A 17,975-nucleotide genomic window follows, 5' to 3' on the forward strand; every position below is an offset into this window, starting at 1 on the left:
TCTTTGGCAATTGTGGCCCTGGAGGCAGGGATTGTTGTCCCAGATGCACCCTGATGCGTAACAGGCTGATACATTACCAGGCTTGTGGGGAAGGGGTAGGGGAGGAGTGGGGGAACACATTGCCTGTATCAGTGCTCTGTCTCTTTATCAGATTCACCTTCCTGTGCAAGATCCTCTGGTGTGATGGAGCCAGGCAGGGAAAAGGAGGAGTGTCTGGCCTACATCCAAGCCTTCCTTGAAGGCAACAAAGAGGTACCAAATGCTGTTCTCTTACCTGGGACATGATCCTCAGCAGCTCATGTCTTTTTCCCCCATATCCCACTACTCTCCTGCATCTGATGCCACACTTCATGCTCCTGGGCCTTGTGACAGGTACTTGCATATGGACAGAACAGACTCTTGCTGGGACCAAGCCCTACCATTGCCTACCCTTACTACTAGGGGCCTGTCCCTAGTCCCAGGAAAAGCTGAATCCTGAGAGGCTACATAATTTGCTGAAGGCCACACCAGGAGTGTGGCAGAACAGAAAACTGATCTCAGATTTCCAGAGCAACAGCCTATGACTAAACTTCCCGACTTTCCTTTTTCATTAATAATGGGGGGAGGTGGTGGGAGGTAGGAGGAATGGATTTTGCAGTGACCTCTATGTCTTTTGCTTTTTTTTGCAGGTGACTAGCCACTTGTCCAAGAGCTTCTTGCATCCAGCCTGCCAGCAGGAGGTGCAGGCACACTACCCACAGCTCTGTATGGCCCTGCTCTTTCGGCTAACCCACCTGGTCCAACCAGAACCTCAGGGCATCAACTTCTTCTGGGGGGAGTACCGGAGCCAGAAGATGCTCATCCCAGCCACCCCTGTTAGGTGCTCCATCCCAAGCCTCTTGTACACTTCCACTGACCCCAGCACAACATCTTTCACTTGCCCAGAGCTGGCCCAGGGCTCAGGGTCTCAGTGACCTAGGGTCTTCTCTGAATGCAGGTCTGCAGTGGGTGACCTGAGAGCCTTGATGCAAGGGGCTGGCTATGTGGAGCAGATCATCTCCATCCAGAAGCAGGGAGGCTGGGACATGATGATGAGCTTTGAGGCACATCACAGAGGGGTTGGCTTGCTTGCCAGGTGAGAGCTTTGTCCCCTACCTGCTGTTTTCTCTGATCCTCCTCTCTGGGCTATGGGGATCTCTACAAGCTTCTCTTCCCTGTTTGAAGAGGCAGGCTTCCCACTAACACCAAGAAACAGGCTGCAGCTTTGGTGCTAGTGGCCACAGGGTTCTTTGAGAAGAATGGAAATCACCTGCAGAAAATCTGTCCTGTGCTGAAAGGCTTAGAGATGCTGCTGCTGTAGCACTGAGGAAAGATCTGGTGGGACCAAGTACAACTGTGGAAAGACACAAGAACACCTGATCATCCAAGGGGGATTGGTTTTGCCCCATTGAAGCCCTACTTTGCATGTCCGGCCTTTCTCTCAGTCCCAAGGCTGCTTGATTGGATGCATCCTAGGGATGGAGTTCCCTTGTAGAGTGACTTAGGGCTTGGGTCTGCAGCACACAAAATGGGAAGATTTTGACTGGACAAGAAATGGCTTGTGCCAGTGGAGGGTCACCTTTTGATCACCCTGGGCACCCTGTCCTGTGGGATATTGCTAACCATGTGTATCAGTGCAAACCAGCAAAGCAAAGCCCCTGTCTGCTTTTCTAACAAGGGTGTTGGTGTTTCCCATGCCAGAGCAATGCGGAAGAACCCTGTTGAAGAGCGCTCCTGGATGATCCATCACCTCCTGAATGTCCTAAGGAGCGGGGACAAGACCCAGCACCTCTCAGCCTTGGTTTTCCTTGTTGAGGTGAGCCTTGCAGGCAAGTGGCACATGTTCCAGAGCTACTCAAACTCCACCCGCTTCTTCCTCTCTAGGTGGATGCTTTCCAGGCTGCAGTGCTGGTGCCAGTCAATGAGCCCTGTGGGCTCTCAGATTCCCTGGCTCTCAGTTTACTTCATAAGGGACATGATCGGGTATAAGAAACTCATATGTGGACTCATACTCACATTCACATACTACCTGCAACCTGGGCCCAGAGACCACCGCTGGCTAAGCAGGGTCCTAGGATCAGGACAGGTCATGTCTTGAGAGTGAGCTTTACAGCAGAATGATGTGCCCATGCTGCTCCCACACTGCATGTGATAGCAGGCCTCATGATGTAGGCAGGTCACCTGGGAATAGCCTCACTTACTACCTGCCTCTTTTGCTTGTACTTTAGCTTCTCCACTGTGCTGATCTCAGTTACCAGCTGGAAGAGGTTGTCCTGAGGCTGAGATGGCAGCTGAGCAACCAAAAGCTCCTAGTTCGCTGGCTAGCACTGCAAGGACTCCTCAACCTGGCCTGTCAGCCTGAAAAGGTTAGAGGGACGATTGGCTGGGTGATGAGCACAGCAACCCATTGAACTGCACTAGACATGTCTGAAGGACAACCCCAGAACCCAGTGCTGGATAACTGGTGTCGGGCATAGAAACCAGTGCAGGGCTGGGAGATATTAGACTAGGAGTCAAGAGAGCTGCAGGCTCCACTCAGCTCTGCCAAAGACCTGCTGGATGACCTTTGGAGAGTCCCTTTCCCCCATTGTCTGGCTTGTCTATTGTGGTTGAAAACCCTACTGGGTATGGGCTCTCTATCCAACCATGTGGAGCAGAGTTTGACAAAGTGGGACTCTGGTTGTAGCTGGGAACTCTTGGGCCTATAGTCCTGGAAATCCTACTAACATGGCAGTAGCCTCAGGGCTGTGGGCTTTGGAAGTCCCAGGTTCAACACTGAGAACTGAAGGTCAGTGATACACAGGCCCATAGGTCATTCCCTGTAATGTAGAAATGTTTTTGTTCTGCTTTCAGCCCCTCTGTGTTTTTCTGTGCAGTTGATCAGAGCTCTTTCTCAGCAGGAGCACTGAAATGAGCCCATGAAGGGAGGGCCCTGTGCCTACATGGTCTTCTCATATGGTCAGCTCTTACAGGAGAAGGCAGGAAAAGAGCAATGCAAAACTCTAGAAGTCTTGGTTCAGAGATACCTTGTATTAGATCAATCAAGAAATCACAAAAAGAAAAGGGAGCTGTTATATTTTACAGCCATGGACTTGGCAGCACTTACGAATGGGAAGGGGAAATGTTCCTTGATGGTCTGAACTCTGGGCAGGTCTGATTTGGGAAGCTCTGACCATCAGCAGGTGACCTGCATGTGAAGTGTGAGGGTAGTTATAGGAGTTCATTTCCATTCCCTGGGTCCAGCACAGCTTTGCATTTGCTTGTCTGTACCTTCTCTATGAATTTCCTCCCCCACCCTTTTTGTACTTCTTCCCCAAGGCTGGCTGGGATCCTTGGTGGCTGCTTTTGAAATGTTCTAAAATGGGGTTAATTTGAATACAACAATGGACCAAACTCAGAGCTCATCTGTCAGATAGGAGCTGTCTTCACCCAGAGGAGGAGGGATGGTCTGTGGGGGTCAGGACTTTTTGACTCCAAGCACTGCTACCGATTCCCTCTGTAACCTAGGTCAGATTTGTTTCAGCTCCCCACTTATACATGGGCACCGGTGCCCAGCTGCCTCCAGCTGGAATTTTTGGTACCAAGATGACTGGTTGATTTTAAAGCCCCTCCTTTCATACAGGTGGTGACACTCCATTACTTGCTGCCAGAGCTCCTTGAGCAGCTGAAGGAGGCAGACAGGGATGTGATTGCAAAAGCCTTGATGGTCATCAGGCACATCCTCACCACTCTGGGCAGGCGGAGAGCCAGCCGGGCTGCTCTGCTAGTAGCTGAGAAGATTCTGCCCTTCTTTGACGATGTAAGGCCTGGCAGGCAGAGTGAGACTGTGCACGTTCCTTGCATACATTTGTGTGTGTGTGTGTGTGTGTGTGTGTGTGGCGTGTATGAGAACTGAATGCTGACCTTGCAGCTCCACCATGAACGAATCGTGCAGTCAGCGATCTGACTCCATTTCAATACTCTTCCTTTCATGTCCCCTAGCCTCCCCTGTCTCTGCTCCTCCCATTCCCTGCAGACCACGTGGCAGCAAAAGGCAGACCTCAGGGCCTTCCAGGCCCCCTCACCCCTGATCCACTCCCTTGATTTTTCTTACAGCTTGAGTAAACCCTGCCCTTAGCTGCTGATCTGAACTGGGGGACAAATAGGCAATTGTCATGGAAAATGAAATCAGATGGCATCTGCCCTTTTGGCCCCATTTGCCCAGTCCGAACACCTTCCATTCCCTCATCCCTTCTGGTGCTCTGTAAATCTGCTCCCCAGCAGCTGAATTCCTGCAGGCTCTGCCCGATGGGCTGCACTGTGCAGGATGGGCCTTGTCCAGCCACCTCACCCCAGCTTACTGCGTGGGAGCCCCCTGTGCAGGCACACAGGCCTGTTGGGCTACCTGAGCCCTCTCCCTTGCAATGCAGGAGGGTTTGTCAGAAAGGATGTTCTGTCCGTGTCTACAGCCTCCCCCCACCCTCAGTTGTCCCTCTCCATAAAACTGTGCCCCCCTCTCCCCAGAGCCATATACACCCCAGGCAATTCTTTCCACCCTGGCAGAGGGTGATTTAAAAGCAAGCAACAGGTGGTTACTGGAGAGTCAGAATATCTCTGTCTGCACCAGGCATTTCAATCCCACTGAGTCCTCTTTGTGTCTTCTTTGGAAGGAATAAACCCCAACAGCATTTTTTTTCTCTCTCCTTGGCTCTGCCGGCTGCTTGCAGGTGTCTAGCCGGCTTCGATTTCTCACCATCTCCCTGTTTGGAGACCTGCTGAGGTTAGTGCAGAGGATGGACAAACAGAGCATGAAGATGTATGTCCTGAAGAGCCTTGTTTCATTGTTCTTCCACTTGGAGGATGTGAACCCCAAGGTGTCTGAGGTGGGTGCCCCAGCCAGCCAAAGCTGGAGCTGAAGGCTGAGAGTTGAAGAGTGCCTGATGATTTGGGATCCAAGCTGAGGCCTCTTTGAGGGGACACGTGTGTTGGAGGACAGAGGTTTTGTGCTTCTTCACATTTGGGCCCTTTTCATTTGAATCACATTGGGCTGCCAAACCTGACGATGGAGGCCACCATCTTCCCTGCCCCATCTGTCACCAGGTTTGAGCTACCAGCTATCCCAGGGGTGGGCAATTCTTTCAGGCAGAGGGCTGCTTACTGAATTTTGGCAAGTCATCGAAGGCCACGTGACAGGCAGCCAGGGGCAGATAAATATTAATTTTTTAAATTTTTTAGGGGCCTCGCTGGCCGGATAGAATGGCTTGGCGGGCTGCATCTGGCCCCCGGGCTGCATTTTGTCCACCCCTGAGCTATCCTGAGCACATGTCCGTCCCTGAGCAGATGAGCCAAGGTGATCTCCTTATGACTCCAGACCATCACAGGTAGTATGGGTAGCATAAGCCAGGAAGTGGCAAAGTCCCAAGGCAAGCAGCAAGAGGAAAAGGGGACCCTAGACCTCAGATACTTTTCTGGACCTTGTCTGATAGAGCCAGGCAGCTATTGATAGCCACGAAATGATGATGAGCTGAATTTGCAAAGTGACTTTGATGCCCAATGCAGCCAAACTGCCCCTGTAGATGTCTAATTTCAAATTTAAATCCTCAAAATGCTCTCTCATCTGGGAGGCACTGAAATGTTTGAAAATAGCCTGATCCTGGCCATGGTGAGAACTAAAGCCCTTACTCCTGAGATGTACACCTCTGCTTCCTCAGCCACTGAATGCTCAGCTTTTTGCCAAGTGGAAGAGCTTCCACAGGCAAGCTGGCAAGAGCCCTCACCCTACAGGATCCCAACTCCTGCGATGAGACCATTCACCTGGAAGATGTACATTTCCATTGTGTCAGGCAGGGGAGGGAATTGCTTCTGGGTCTCCTCAACCCTGCAGAAGCACTCTAACTACTGACTTTCATGCGTATAAGAAGGTCACTGCTTCTTTGCTGGCCCTGTTCTGTGCAAGGCTTGCTCCAGCCCGTGTTTCCTTAGATCCCCCACAAGGTCAGGCCCAGTTTGGGACTCTAACAGGGTAGATGTGAGCCTGGCACTGGCCTATTGGCTCCTCCTGTGGTAGAGGCAGCTCTGGCAATGTCCAGCAGTAGAAGATGTGGGAGCCTGGGGAGTGTCACTGGCAAATTCTTACCCACGACAGCTTTTGGCCGCTGCCTAACACTTTTATATATATAGGCATCAGGTGCCTGAACACTTCTGTGGCTGTTGGTCTAAAGGTCTTGCCCAGAATCAGAGACAGCACCGAGATGGCCTCTGAGAGAACAGCCATGAAGGGCCAGGAAGCATTTGTGTCCCTAAGCAACTCCTTGGGACTTTGGTTCCCACTGCTTTGGTTCCCATTGCTACTAAGTCTCCCTGCCATTTCTGTTTTGCAGTCATCTTGGGACACCCTCTTCACTGCTGCAGCACTTCTTGGTTGGACAGAGATCCAGCCCCTTATCCAGAGGAAGGAGACATGGAAGATCTGTGAGTGCCTGGTAAGGGCAGCCCTAAAGGCTTTCCAGATGACTGAAAGGGCCCCTGTAAAGCCTGACCCCAGATTTGACATGGCACTGGATGTAGGTAACCTGTTTTTAGGGAGGTTGGTGTGGGAAGGCTCCTTTCCCAGACTGTGCTCCATCCCTGACCCCGAGCTACTGGAAGGTTGGGCTAGCAGTTGTTCTTATGTGTGTGATTCCTCCTACCCAGCGCAGGACATTGGGGTGGGCTCTGGGGTGTGACCTCCCCCAGCTCCTGTCACATGGCCTGGAGCAAGGGAGGGTCTGTAACAGCCTAATACCTCCTGGGCCTCTCTTTTAGCTAATGAGGAACAGGAGAAGAGCTGATGATTTCCTGATAGAGAGCCTTGTCTACATAGAGAGCCCTCAGGATCCCATCCGTGAAGCAGCGGTCAGGTTCATTGGTAAGCCACAAATCCTCAGGTTCCCTTGACCAAGGGATCACAATCCCATTCCCAGGCTGCTGCTCTGTCCCTGCTGGCAGCAAGAATCCACCCCTTGGCTATCGACATCCTGATGGCCTGGTGCAGGAAACCTTGGGAAGCAGACTCATAGCAAACTGCCCCAGGCAGGGCTCTATCAAACTTCTGTCTCCATCAAGCCTTTCTCTCTTCACAAGCTTTGTCATGGAACCTTCTTTGGCTCATCTTCTCCCCTCACTCCCAGGAGATGTGGGAGCTTGTCCATGCTCAGTAGGGGCACTGTTAGGCCTCACTGTGATGAGAGAGTCAGGAGCTGTGTAGGAAGGGCTTGCACGATGTAACGGGCTGTTTGTGTGTCTAGGACTTGCTGCCCGGCAGATAGAGGACCAGAATGAGGAAAAGCTACACAAACTCTGCAGCAGTGAGTGGTGACACAAGTTATGATACCTGGGGCTTGAGGGGCAGGATAGTCCAGGGTGAGATTGGTTTGGGAGTTGGAAGACTTGCTTTCAATGTCACAGAATTTTTTTTCTGTGACTATGGAGGGTTCAGTTTCTCTGGGCCTCCATCCTCCATCTACAGTAGGCAGTTGTAGGTGGTGGTTTGCGAAAAGAAATACATTCAAGTCTGTGAGAAGCTCCAGTAATAGACTGCTATGTACAGTGTGAATATTTATATGCCATCACCTTGGGAGGGACCTCCTGGGGATATTTTGGGAAAATTATTGGTCCTTCCTGCTTAGCAAATTCCAATTAATTTATTTCCTCTCATCCCATCATTAGAGGAAAGGGGCTGGAGGGGTTCTTGGGCTCTCCTCAGTTCCATAGGTTTGATCTGTGCTTTCTTTCTTTACATCTTAGTCCTGAATGACCTGCTTCTGGACCAGAAGCCCTCTGTCAGCACCCTGGCTTCTCAGACGCTCTTGATTCTGAAGGTCACTTGGAACCAGCCAGCAGCAGGATGCACCCTAGGGGCCCTCTTCACTGCCTGTCTCCCGTTCTGTGGGGGGGATAGCCATGGTGAAAGACATGAGAAGCAGCAGCAGCCAGTGCCATCATGACTCACTTTCTTCCCCATCAGCCTTTTCTCCTCCCTTTTGTTCATATTTATGCTATCACTTATTTCCCCTGTATACAGGCTGTCTTCCTCCTCCACTCTTTTGTAAGGTGTTTTATTTATGAAGGCAAAGGTATGAACAAGCATATTCACTGGAAAACCAGATGCCACCCACCCCATGGGGGCTTCAATATTTTACTGCATCCACAGAGATGCCTTGGGGTATCCAGTAGAGACATACTCCTTCTGCCTGATACAGCACATGGACTACTGCACTGGATCAGGGTACCCCAGCTGGAGAAGCTGGAAAGCTTGAACAAGGATATAGCTATATCCACTCATCAAGGGTTGGCCTCTGTGGAAACTTCTCAGGGCAAGAATAGGTCCTTGCCATTGCAACCCTTGTCCTGCAGAGACATGGGGGTCCATTGCTATGTGTGTTCCCAGTATGCTGTTGAAGGGTCTGTATGTGTTTTTTTCAATGGTTTCCAGCCTGCATGGAGTTGCAAATGGCCATAGGGGTCTTCATCTCTGAGATAATCTTAATGTCCAGATGTGCTGCCATGTGCGATAGGTATGTCCCTGGCTCAGGGATCATGCAGGCTTCCTCACTCCAGGCAGGGGGTTGGTGCTACAGGGACACAAGCACAGAGAACAGCTTCTTCCCCATGCTGGAGGCCCTCTGTGCACATCCCGTGCCAAGCCCTACTCTAGCACACACCTCTCAGCCTGTGTTCCCTGCCTGCTGCAGGCACCACCGTGTATTGCTGTGCTGGACATAGTGACATAGGCCATGCACAGAAGGGGAATCTCTTTCCATCCCAAGTACTCAGGCCCTTTAATGCACCCTCCCCTTGTGCAAGCTGAATGAGGCCAGCAACTAAGACCATGTCTTTCCAGCACTGGATGAGAAAGGGGTGGGAATAGCTCTTTCTTTCCTCCAACTCAGTTCCAAGGAGAACAAACAGAGCTCCACATTGATCGCAGCCCCTCTAATACCCCCTCTGGGAAACCCACATGCAAACCCTGCACCCCACAAACCCCTGACTGCCCCCCAGGTCTGGAGCCAGATGGTGCCTGGCTCCCTGGGTTTCTCACTGCATAGAGGGACCACGCGCCCCTGGGGCCAAAGAGGGACATGGAGAAAACTGCAACTTCAGGGCGGGTGTCTTGCTCCCAGGGGAGGTTTCAATCCAGGGCTCCAGCTCTGAGGGCGCAGCCTGGATCCCAGAGCAGGCACTGCAGACACCTCTGCCCTCCACTTCCTTTCCCTGCAGGACAGGAGCCTGCCAGGAACAGCACACAGCCTCCCTGCAGCCTGCTGGATCAGCTGGGGCTGATGGAGCTGAGTGCAGCTGGTGACAATAGGTGGGAAGAGGGAAGGCTTGGATCCCACAAGTTGCCACAGCGCTGAGGGACCCCATGTCCTCACACTTACTGGGATCTCTGCATGTATCAGGACAGGGAGCTGGACCTCAGAGGTGAAAGATCCCACATGGACAGTACCTGCATAGAAATACTAATGTAATCTGTCATCTGAAACCTGACCCTGTTCCAGCCTGAGGAAGGGATCAGACTCCTCTGGCACGTATTGCAGGGAAAATGCAAAACAATGATTAGGTGAATGTGCAGAATGATGTGCTAAGGCAAACCAAAGCAGCTTCTTTGCAGTGAAGCCCTTATAGGAGCAAATTTCATAAGGATTTACAGCACTGGCATAATAAAGTATCCTGTCTTTTTATTACATGTTACAGACTACACACCTATTCAGTGGAGGCTTTGCCTAATGCACAGACAAGGGGAAATGCATTCTTCACCTATGTGTCCAAAACTGTCTATGTGGCAGGGACCGTCGAGTGAATGATCGCTACTGAAGATCACTAATGCAGGTACTTTTATTTCAAATTCATGGTATTGTGTGGTCTGTCAGTTTTGACAGAGATCCAGCCTTCAAATTCATCAAATGAGTCCTGATGTTTCCTTGTGGAGAAGCCTTGAGGTTTTTGGCACGCCTTATGGCTGCCTTTCTTGAAGCTCTCGCTCTTTCTTGAGTGATCAGTGGTGTCAAAAGCATCAGGGCAGTTGGCATTTTTGTGTCTGAGGCACTGCTGGAGGTGGTATCTTTTAGCAGGGTTTTTCAAGCACCTGAGACTGAACCTCTTCTTTGGTTGCTTCTCTTCCTTACACCATTTTGTGGCCATATGGATGGACATGATGGAATGTGTCAAACAAGGATCTATCCAGCAGCCTTTGGGGCTGGTCTTCTCCTTGTCTTCTTCTCACATCCTCCCTGGGATAGTTGATGACAAGGATTCAGCAGAACCTGGAGATAATTAGAATCTGACCAGGCCGCGACATGAGCGCTTCTGCTACGGCTGTTATGGCAGCTGGAGTCCTGCACTGCTCTGGTTGTATCCATGCTGAGGTGGACTTTGCAATGTACTATGATATAGGCAATTAGGTGCCAGGGTTGCACTATTATATGGTCCAGGCATGCACTATGATATAGTGAATTAGGAGCCAGGGTTTTGGGCAGCGATGCTTGCACAATGGCTTCCATTTGTTCCTTTGTGATTTATTTGTATGTAATACAGCAACCGAATAACAGAACAAGCTCCAAGTAACCTATAAACAGTGGCACTAGGGGATAAGATTAGAGTGACAGTTTTAGGTTTGATATCCTTGGCAAGGCATCATCAGTAGCCTGGTGCAAATCTTCAATGCAATCATTGAAAAAGATAATTAGGACATTCCTCCATGATATGTGCTAGTTTGGATTTTGTTACACTCATACTTGGGTTCTTTACTAAAATTGCATTTTCCAAGTAGGCAGTTGTCCACTATGAGCCTTGTTCAATGTAGTCCAGCTATGCAGGATTAGATTCAGGGTCCATGATAAGAAAATTATTAATGGTGTCAATTGTCTTCCATTGCTGGATCCATTTTCCTTGCTATCAAAGCTTTGCATCATTCAGTTCTTTCCCCACACTCCAAAATGGCCTTCTCAATATATGCCCTGGCCTTTGGTGGTCATTCATTTCCTCAATGAAATTGTAGTGAATTGAATATAAGCAGTTCTTTGGAGACTTGATGGGGAGGGGTATGAGATAGAAGAGAGAGCCAAGGAACATGAGTATACCTGCAAGTACCTATCATAAGTTTCATTGTTTCAGTCAATTGCTTTGTGATGAGCAGATCATATTCTGAACACTTGTTTAGGAACAGAAATCCATCCAGTTCTCTGGGTACAAGTGCTGTCCTTCAATCCAGTTGGTCACTGTTAGTGCTGTGCACCAGGGTGTGGACAGTCCAGGTTGGGAACCTCAGTGCTTGACTTGGACGGATACCAGGCAGGTGACATGACACAGGCCGTTTAAGGTGCCTTTTCTAGTGTGCTCTGCACATAGGATGAGCAGAGTTGATCTGAAATAGGCCTGCTCAGTCATAAGTGCAGCTGCCTAATCACATGCCTGTCTCAGTTCCAAGTATGAAATAACCATCATACAGTCATTGTCTCTGTATGTGCAGATCTGTGACTAGGGGCAGGTCCATGACTAGGGGCTTCTAGTAATTGCTAGTGTCTGTCCCCATTGCCACTCACTCATCACTGTGGGACTTGCTATTGAAGGAAAGAGGTGACAGACTGGAAAGAGGAGGGAAAAGGCATGGGGCCGAGTTCTGGGCCCTTGCATAACCTGAGCCCCTGCTGGCAACTTGCCACATCTCCCAAAAGTTCCTGTGACGGGCCCGTGGGGTGTCCCCAGCGCTGTCCCCATGGCTGAATGAGAAATGTCATTCACGTCTCCAAAGGCTTACACTTTGCATGCTCAGATTAGAAAATCTTAACAACTAACTCACCAACTAACTAGCTAACTAACGATATAACGAACTAACAAAGTAACGAACTAACAGAGTAACAAACTAATGAACTAAGAAACTAATGAACTAATGAAGTAGTGAACTAACAAACTAACTAACGAACTAATGATCTAACCAACTAATGAACAAACTAACCAACTAAGCAACTAACTCTAGACAACTGATATGACTGGAAACACTTGTGACTGTGATGAGCACCTGGCTCTGGTGAAGCCACAAGAGCACTGGGAGGAGCCGGGGCCTGACAGGTTTGGGATTGTGATGTCACACTGGAGGGAGCAGCACCATTGCCATGGCAACCAGGGGTTTCCCTCCCACAGGGGCAAGGTGCTGAGTGCTGGGGCTGTGGGCAGGGGCAAGCACTTCGGGGGGGTCCCATGGAGCTGGGTGGAGTGGTCGTGTTGAGAAGGGCCAGATGTGAAGCCAGAGGTGTGTGGCGGCGGTGCGGCACTGGTACTTGGGAAGCGGCATGCCACCGGCTTTGCATCAGGCTGCTTGCTACTCCCCCTGCTGTGCACTGAAGAGTGGCTCATAGCTTGGCCATGTGTGTTAAGGAGGATCAGCACAGGCTGCTTTGTCCTGGACCTCAAACCCCTCTATGTTTGTCTCTGACTATGGGCGCCTTTGGTCTGGTCTGGCCCGGGGGTGTTCCCAGCTCAGGACGACCTTAAATCCTGAACACTTTGGGTGTGTTCTCCTTTATTCTCCTTGTGGGCGGCTCCGCAATCATGTTCTCCATGCACCAGTATATTGCACGCAAGGTAGACCAGCTCCACCGGTATTTAGGGTCCTGGCCCAGCCCCTGGTGCTGAATTCCTGTGCACAAACACTGTGTTCCCAGGACAGGGCTGCTGCAGGCTCTGTGCTGCTGCTTCCTGCTGCAAGAGCCTTTGTGTCTTTCCTGGGACACCCTGGCTTTGCTCTCAGGCTCTGGGGAAGCACTTGAGCTTCAGGCAGGTGGGTCCTGCTGGCCATAGGCAGGACATGTCTGGGCTTCTGCTTGTCTCCATGGCCCTGCTACCCTTCCAGGAGCTGTTGCTTGCCCACCTGGCTGGCAGTTAACAACAGGGACAGCCCTGGTCCAGGGAATCCTGGTTAAACAGGAGCCCCTGGTGCCAGATCCTCACTGGTGCCTTTGCTGATCTCTGACCTGTGGGCACATCAGGGCAGTGACTGGGGCTGGGAATACAGAGCAGTCCCGTGGGGCCAGAGCTCAGCTTGGCCTGAGCCCCTTTCTGTGTGGGAGGAATGACAGGATCTTGGGAACAACAGGCCAGAGCAAGGGCTAGCATGGACTTGCCTCCAATGCGACTTCCCTTGCCTGGTGCTGCTGGTCCTGGTCCTGGCACAGCAGGTGGACAGTGCCTTCTGCTTCCCTTCTCTTAGTGCCACACATAGCAGGGACGCACATAGATCCACACACACCTACACACACATACACACTCACACCCCTCAGTGACACTCGTGTGCACACACACACAGCAGTGACAGGCAGGTGCAGGCACACAGGCACACACAAATGCACATGTGCCCCTCCCCATGTGCAAATCCAGTGTTACAAATGCCTCCTAAACCTCCAACCCTGCTCCAGGTGGAGGGAAAAAGCTCCCATTTCCTTAGACTCCTACAGGAGCCCCCACATGATCCCCAGTGGGGCGTTTCCTCTTTCCCGTGCTCAGATACAACTCAGCACCCCAGCATGGTGCAGTCACTAGGAGTGTACTTTCCTGATGAGACTCTTGCCCCCGCACCCACCCCGGCCCCCAGGAAGGGGATGGGATGAAAACATGCAGCTCAGGGGGACAATCCCTATGTCCTGTCACTCCAGATGGTGACGGGGCAGGAGGGACAGGCATGGTGATAGATATGGTACAACTGAATGGCCAACAGGACACTTGTGGGCTTGTTACATGAGCCCAAGTCCCAGGGTTGGGCCCAACAATGCTCACATCCAAAGGAGTGTGATGATGAATCCTACAGAGCTTGCCCAGGCTTCCCCAGCAGACAGGGAGGTCTTGCCCAGGGACAGACAGGCAGACATCCCCTCTCATCTGCCCTGGCCTCCCCAGGCCAGGCCCTGGCACACCCCTTCTATGCAAAGCCCAGGAAGATCCTGCTCAAGGACCTGCCCTGGGGTTTTCAGGACCACTGGCGCCAGGAGCTGAACTTTCCTCCTGGGCTCTGGGCTCCCCTCCTGCAGCATCATGACGCCCTGGTCTGGCCCCTGTTCCTCCTGACCCTGCTCCCAGATGAGTGCTTGGGGGAGGAGTGGATGGGGGCAGCAGGGGTAGAGTCAAGGTCCCTGGTACCCAGTGCCAGGTGCCCCATAGGCAGGTTTGGGGGGGGGGGGGGGGCTCTTGGGGCTGTGGGGAGAGATCTGCATCCCATGACCACCCCCCCTGTTCCCAACAGGGAGTCTGACCCCCACCCCTGACCCTCCTGCCTGCCCCAGGTAACCCTGGGCCACCTCTAGGCCAAGCTCCTTCTCCCATGGCCCAGCCCCTGCAACTTCCCTGCCACCAGTACCCTCTTCTGCTGAGGCTCTTTCCTAGGCCTGTCTCCAGGAGGGAAAGATGATGGACTCAGAAGGGACTTGTGAAGGTCAAGAGAGGCAAATTCAGAGCCACAAACACCTGATAACTGCTGTCCTCCTCTGGCCCCAGCAAGGTTGGGGTCAGCAGGGAATGTCCAGGGGGCTGTGCCCCCCAGCTGTCACTCCTTCAGACCCTCACTGTTCAGTCCCAGGCAAGTGACTCTTTCTTCTTGCCGCTCTGCCAGGTGAGTTCATGTCCCACTGCCCTGAAATACCCAAAAGCCTTTGAAATTCCAGAGACCTTGGCACGTTCTGAGCCTGATCAGAGCACCAGGGAGCACTCGACATCTTCCCATGTGCCCAGACAGGGCCTGGCCTGATGCTTATTCTTACCCTTTCTTCTGTCCAGGTGCCCATTCTCAGATCTGGAGGGGGAGTTCAGATGCTGGGAGGGCGGGAGTAGGGGGAGGGAGAGAGGGATTTGTGCCTCTCTGCAAAGCCTCTGATTCACCTTTAGCATCAACTCAAAAAAACAGCTCCACCATGTGCCTGGGAAGGGGCTGAAGCATTGGCGATGCATAAGGGGTGCACGCGGGTGCATGTGGTGCACCTCCTGAGATCAGCCATGCAACCCCCTTGAAGTGCCAGCTGCGAAACCAGAACCGCCAGTGAAAGTGCACTTCTGGTTTTTCTGCTGGCTTGGCAATGAGCCGCCGGGGGACCCCCCCCTCACCGGTCAGCGATTGGCTGCAGGGGGACATCCCTGTTGGTGATCTGGTGTCACCCCAGACTTGGGAGGCACCAGTTGCCCATGGGCTGAAGTGAGGGACAGGAATATGTGACTGGTCATAACCTCACAACCTATGACAGTGAGGAGGCGAAGGGGCTATTCAGCATCTCCAGAGATGACTCCTGCAGAACTGTGCACCTGGACATGAGTAGCCTGAGAGCAGAGGACATGGTCTGGTGGGACTGTGGGAGAGACACAGGGTGTGAGACTGTCTGTACTTAATGCAAGCCCCTGTGCAAACCTCCAGCCCACTCTGCGTCCACAGGGAGCAGCTGTCACAGCCAGGGAGGAGCAGCTGAGCTGTTGGGGATTCAGGCTCCAGTCTCATGTGCACCAGCGGCTGCTACCTCTGCAACCTCCACCCCTCTTACAATTCATTGCCCCCAGCTCTGCCATGGCTGAGCACAGGGGCTGTATCTCCAAGCCAGGCAGCAGCAGGGCCAGCCTTGGGAATGGGGAGCTCCTCACATGGCTGCAATGCAGACATCATCCCAGGGATCAGGGGGACAGAGCTCTAGAAAATCCCAATGGAGCCAGAACAACTCTGCTAGGACAGGGCCCAGCCCTGCTGCCTGCACACAGACAGGGGAGGTCAGGGCCCCCCAGCCTTGGGCTTACAGGCTCTCTAACCTGTACAGCTCTGTCTTGCTGCGAGAGGGCTGGTGAGTAGGAAAGAGGCTCCAAGAAGCCTGGGTTCTGTCACTGCTGGGGGTGGGAGAGCCCTGGCTGACCTAATTCCAGTCCTGGGCTGCACCATGAGGGCTGCACCTTTTGCCCAGAGCTGGGAAAAAACTGCAGGAAAGTTCATTTAAGCATGGTTACTCATGGTTAATTGAAATTTTCCAATACCACTTGCCCATATTTTCTCCAAACTCCAGGAGCTATACCCTGGCCAGGCTGGGTTTTTTTATTTTGCCTAAGACCAACATGTTGAAAAAGGAAGAAATGCAGGACTCCATGAAGGATGGCCTTCTGGGGGACCACCTTCATGCTGTGTAGCACCATTTTTGGACTGGAGACATGGAACATGCCTGGTGATAGCTGATAGCCCTAAGGACCCATGACAACAGCCAGTGGCAGCAGAATTTCAGGATGAGCAGGACCACCTTCTTGAAGATGTAGACTGAACTGGTCCTGTCACTCCAGTGGCAAATGAGCAATCAGACAGTACCCATGGCTATTAAGAAGTTAGTGGCAACTGTCATTTAAATCCTTGCACGCTGATAGTTTCTGGTGTGTTGCGAACTGCTTTGGCACGCACAAGTCTATGGTTGGATTGGACCTCCAGGACACGGGCTGCATCATCCAGAGGCAAAACAGTTCCTTCATCTTTTCAGCTCAGGAATTCCTGGATGGATTTGACTAGATTGGCTTTCTTAACTGCACTGGAGCCACAAATAGCATCTATAATCCCATCCTGTACTCAGTGCACCATAGCATGGAGTACATGAACTGCAAGTGATACTTCTCTATTTTGCTGCAAGTTATCATGGGGATGGGTCTTATATGTGTCTGCTCAGTGGTTGGACAAATTCCATAATAAAGGTCCGTAGGAACATTAGCTTGGTGCCCTGATGATATTCATAGATTCATAGATGTTAGGGTTGGAAGGGACCTCAATAGATCATCAAGTCCGACCCCCTGCTAGGCAGGAAAGAGTGCTGAGTTCAGATGACCCCAGCCAGATGCCTATCTAACCTCCTCTTGAAGACCCCCAGGGTAGGGGAGAGCACCACCTCCCTTGGGAGCCCATTCCAGATTTTGGCCACTCGAACTGTGAAGAAGTTCTTCCTAATGTCCAGACTAAATCTGCTCTCTGCTAGCTTATGGCCATTATTTCTTGTAACTCCCAGGGGCACCTTGGTGAGTAAAGCCTCACCAATTCCCTTCTGCGCCCCCATGATGAATTTATAGGCAGCCACAAGGTCTCCTCTCAACCTTCTCTTGCGGAGGCTGAAGAGGTCCAGGTGCCCTAGTCTCTCCTCGTAGGGCTTGGCCTGCAAGCCCTTAACCATACGAGTGTCCCTTCTCTGGACCCTCTGCAGGTTATCCACATCCCTCTTGAAGTGTGGCGCCAAAACTGCACGCAGTACTCCAACTGCGGTCTGACCAGTGCCCGATAGACGGGAAGTATCACCTCCTTGGACCTGTTCATCATGCATCTGCTGATGCATGATAAAGTGCAGTTAGCTTTGCTGATGCCTTTTTTGTCACACTGCCGACTCATGTTCATCTTGGAGTCCACTAGGACTCCGAGATCCCTTTCCACTTCCGTTCTACCGAGCAGATAATTTCCTAGGCAGTAGGTATGCTGGACATTTTTCCTCCCTAGGTGCAGCACTTTGCATTTCTCCTTGTTAAATTGCATTCTATTGTTTTCTGCCCATTTGTCCAACCTGTCCAGGTCTGCCTGTAGTTGTTCCCTGCCCCCTGGTGTGTCTACTTTTCCCCACAGTTTTGTATCATCCGCAAACTTGGACAGAGTACACTTCACTCCCTCGGCCAAGTCACTGATGAAGACATTGAAGAGTATCGGTCCAAGGACCGAGCCCTGTGGGACCCCACTGCCCACACCCTTCCAGGTCAATACCGACCTGTCCATTATATTCCCATCATTAAACTAGATGGGGTGACCATGCCCTACCTGCTAATTGGTAGGCATGTGTGAATTGGCTAGTATTTGCTTGGGATTTGGATTTGGCCGATTCGGGGGACAATGATTCGATCTGGTGTTTTGAATCACTGTCCTGAATCGATTTGGCCGAATCCAATTCGGAGATTTGGCTGCTGCCAAA

General features: G+C 51.7%; 1 protein-coding gene across 1 annotated transcript; it reads left to right on the top strand.

Moving 5' to 3' along the window:
• Positions 1 to 154: 154 nt before the first annotated feature.
• Positions 155 to 8,064, top strand: LOC109280642 (maestro heat-like repeat-containing protein family member 7). Its single transcript, XM_059714919.1, has 10 exons — positions 155 to 252; positions 669 to 859; positions 977 to 1,114; positions 1,720 to 1,834; positions 3,641 to 3,817; positions 4,725 to 4,880; positions 6,378 to 6,479; positions 6,802 to 6,904; positions 7,284 to 7,343; positions 7,783 to 8,064. The coding sequence occupies exons 1-10, from the start codon at positions 184 to 186 to the stop codon at positions 7,980 to 7,982; spliced, it is 1,311 nt and encodes a 436-aa protein (XP_059570902.1). The 5' UTR covers positions 155 to 183; the 3' UTR covers positions 7,983 to 8,064.
• The last annotated feature ends 9,911 nt before the right edge of the window (positions 8,065 to 17,975 follow it).

The sequence above is a fragment of the Alligator mississippiensis genome, chromosome 11 (assembly GCF_030867095.1).
Source record: "Alligator mississippiensis isolate rAllMis1 chromosome 11, rAllMis1, whole genome shotgun sequence".
In the NCBI taxonomy this organism is placed as follows: Eukaryota; Metazoa; Chordata; order Crocodylia; family Alligatoridae; genus Alligator; species Alligator mississippiensis.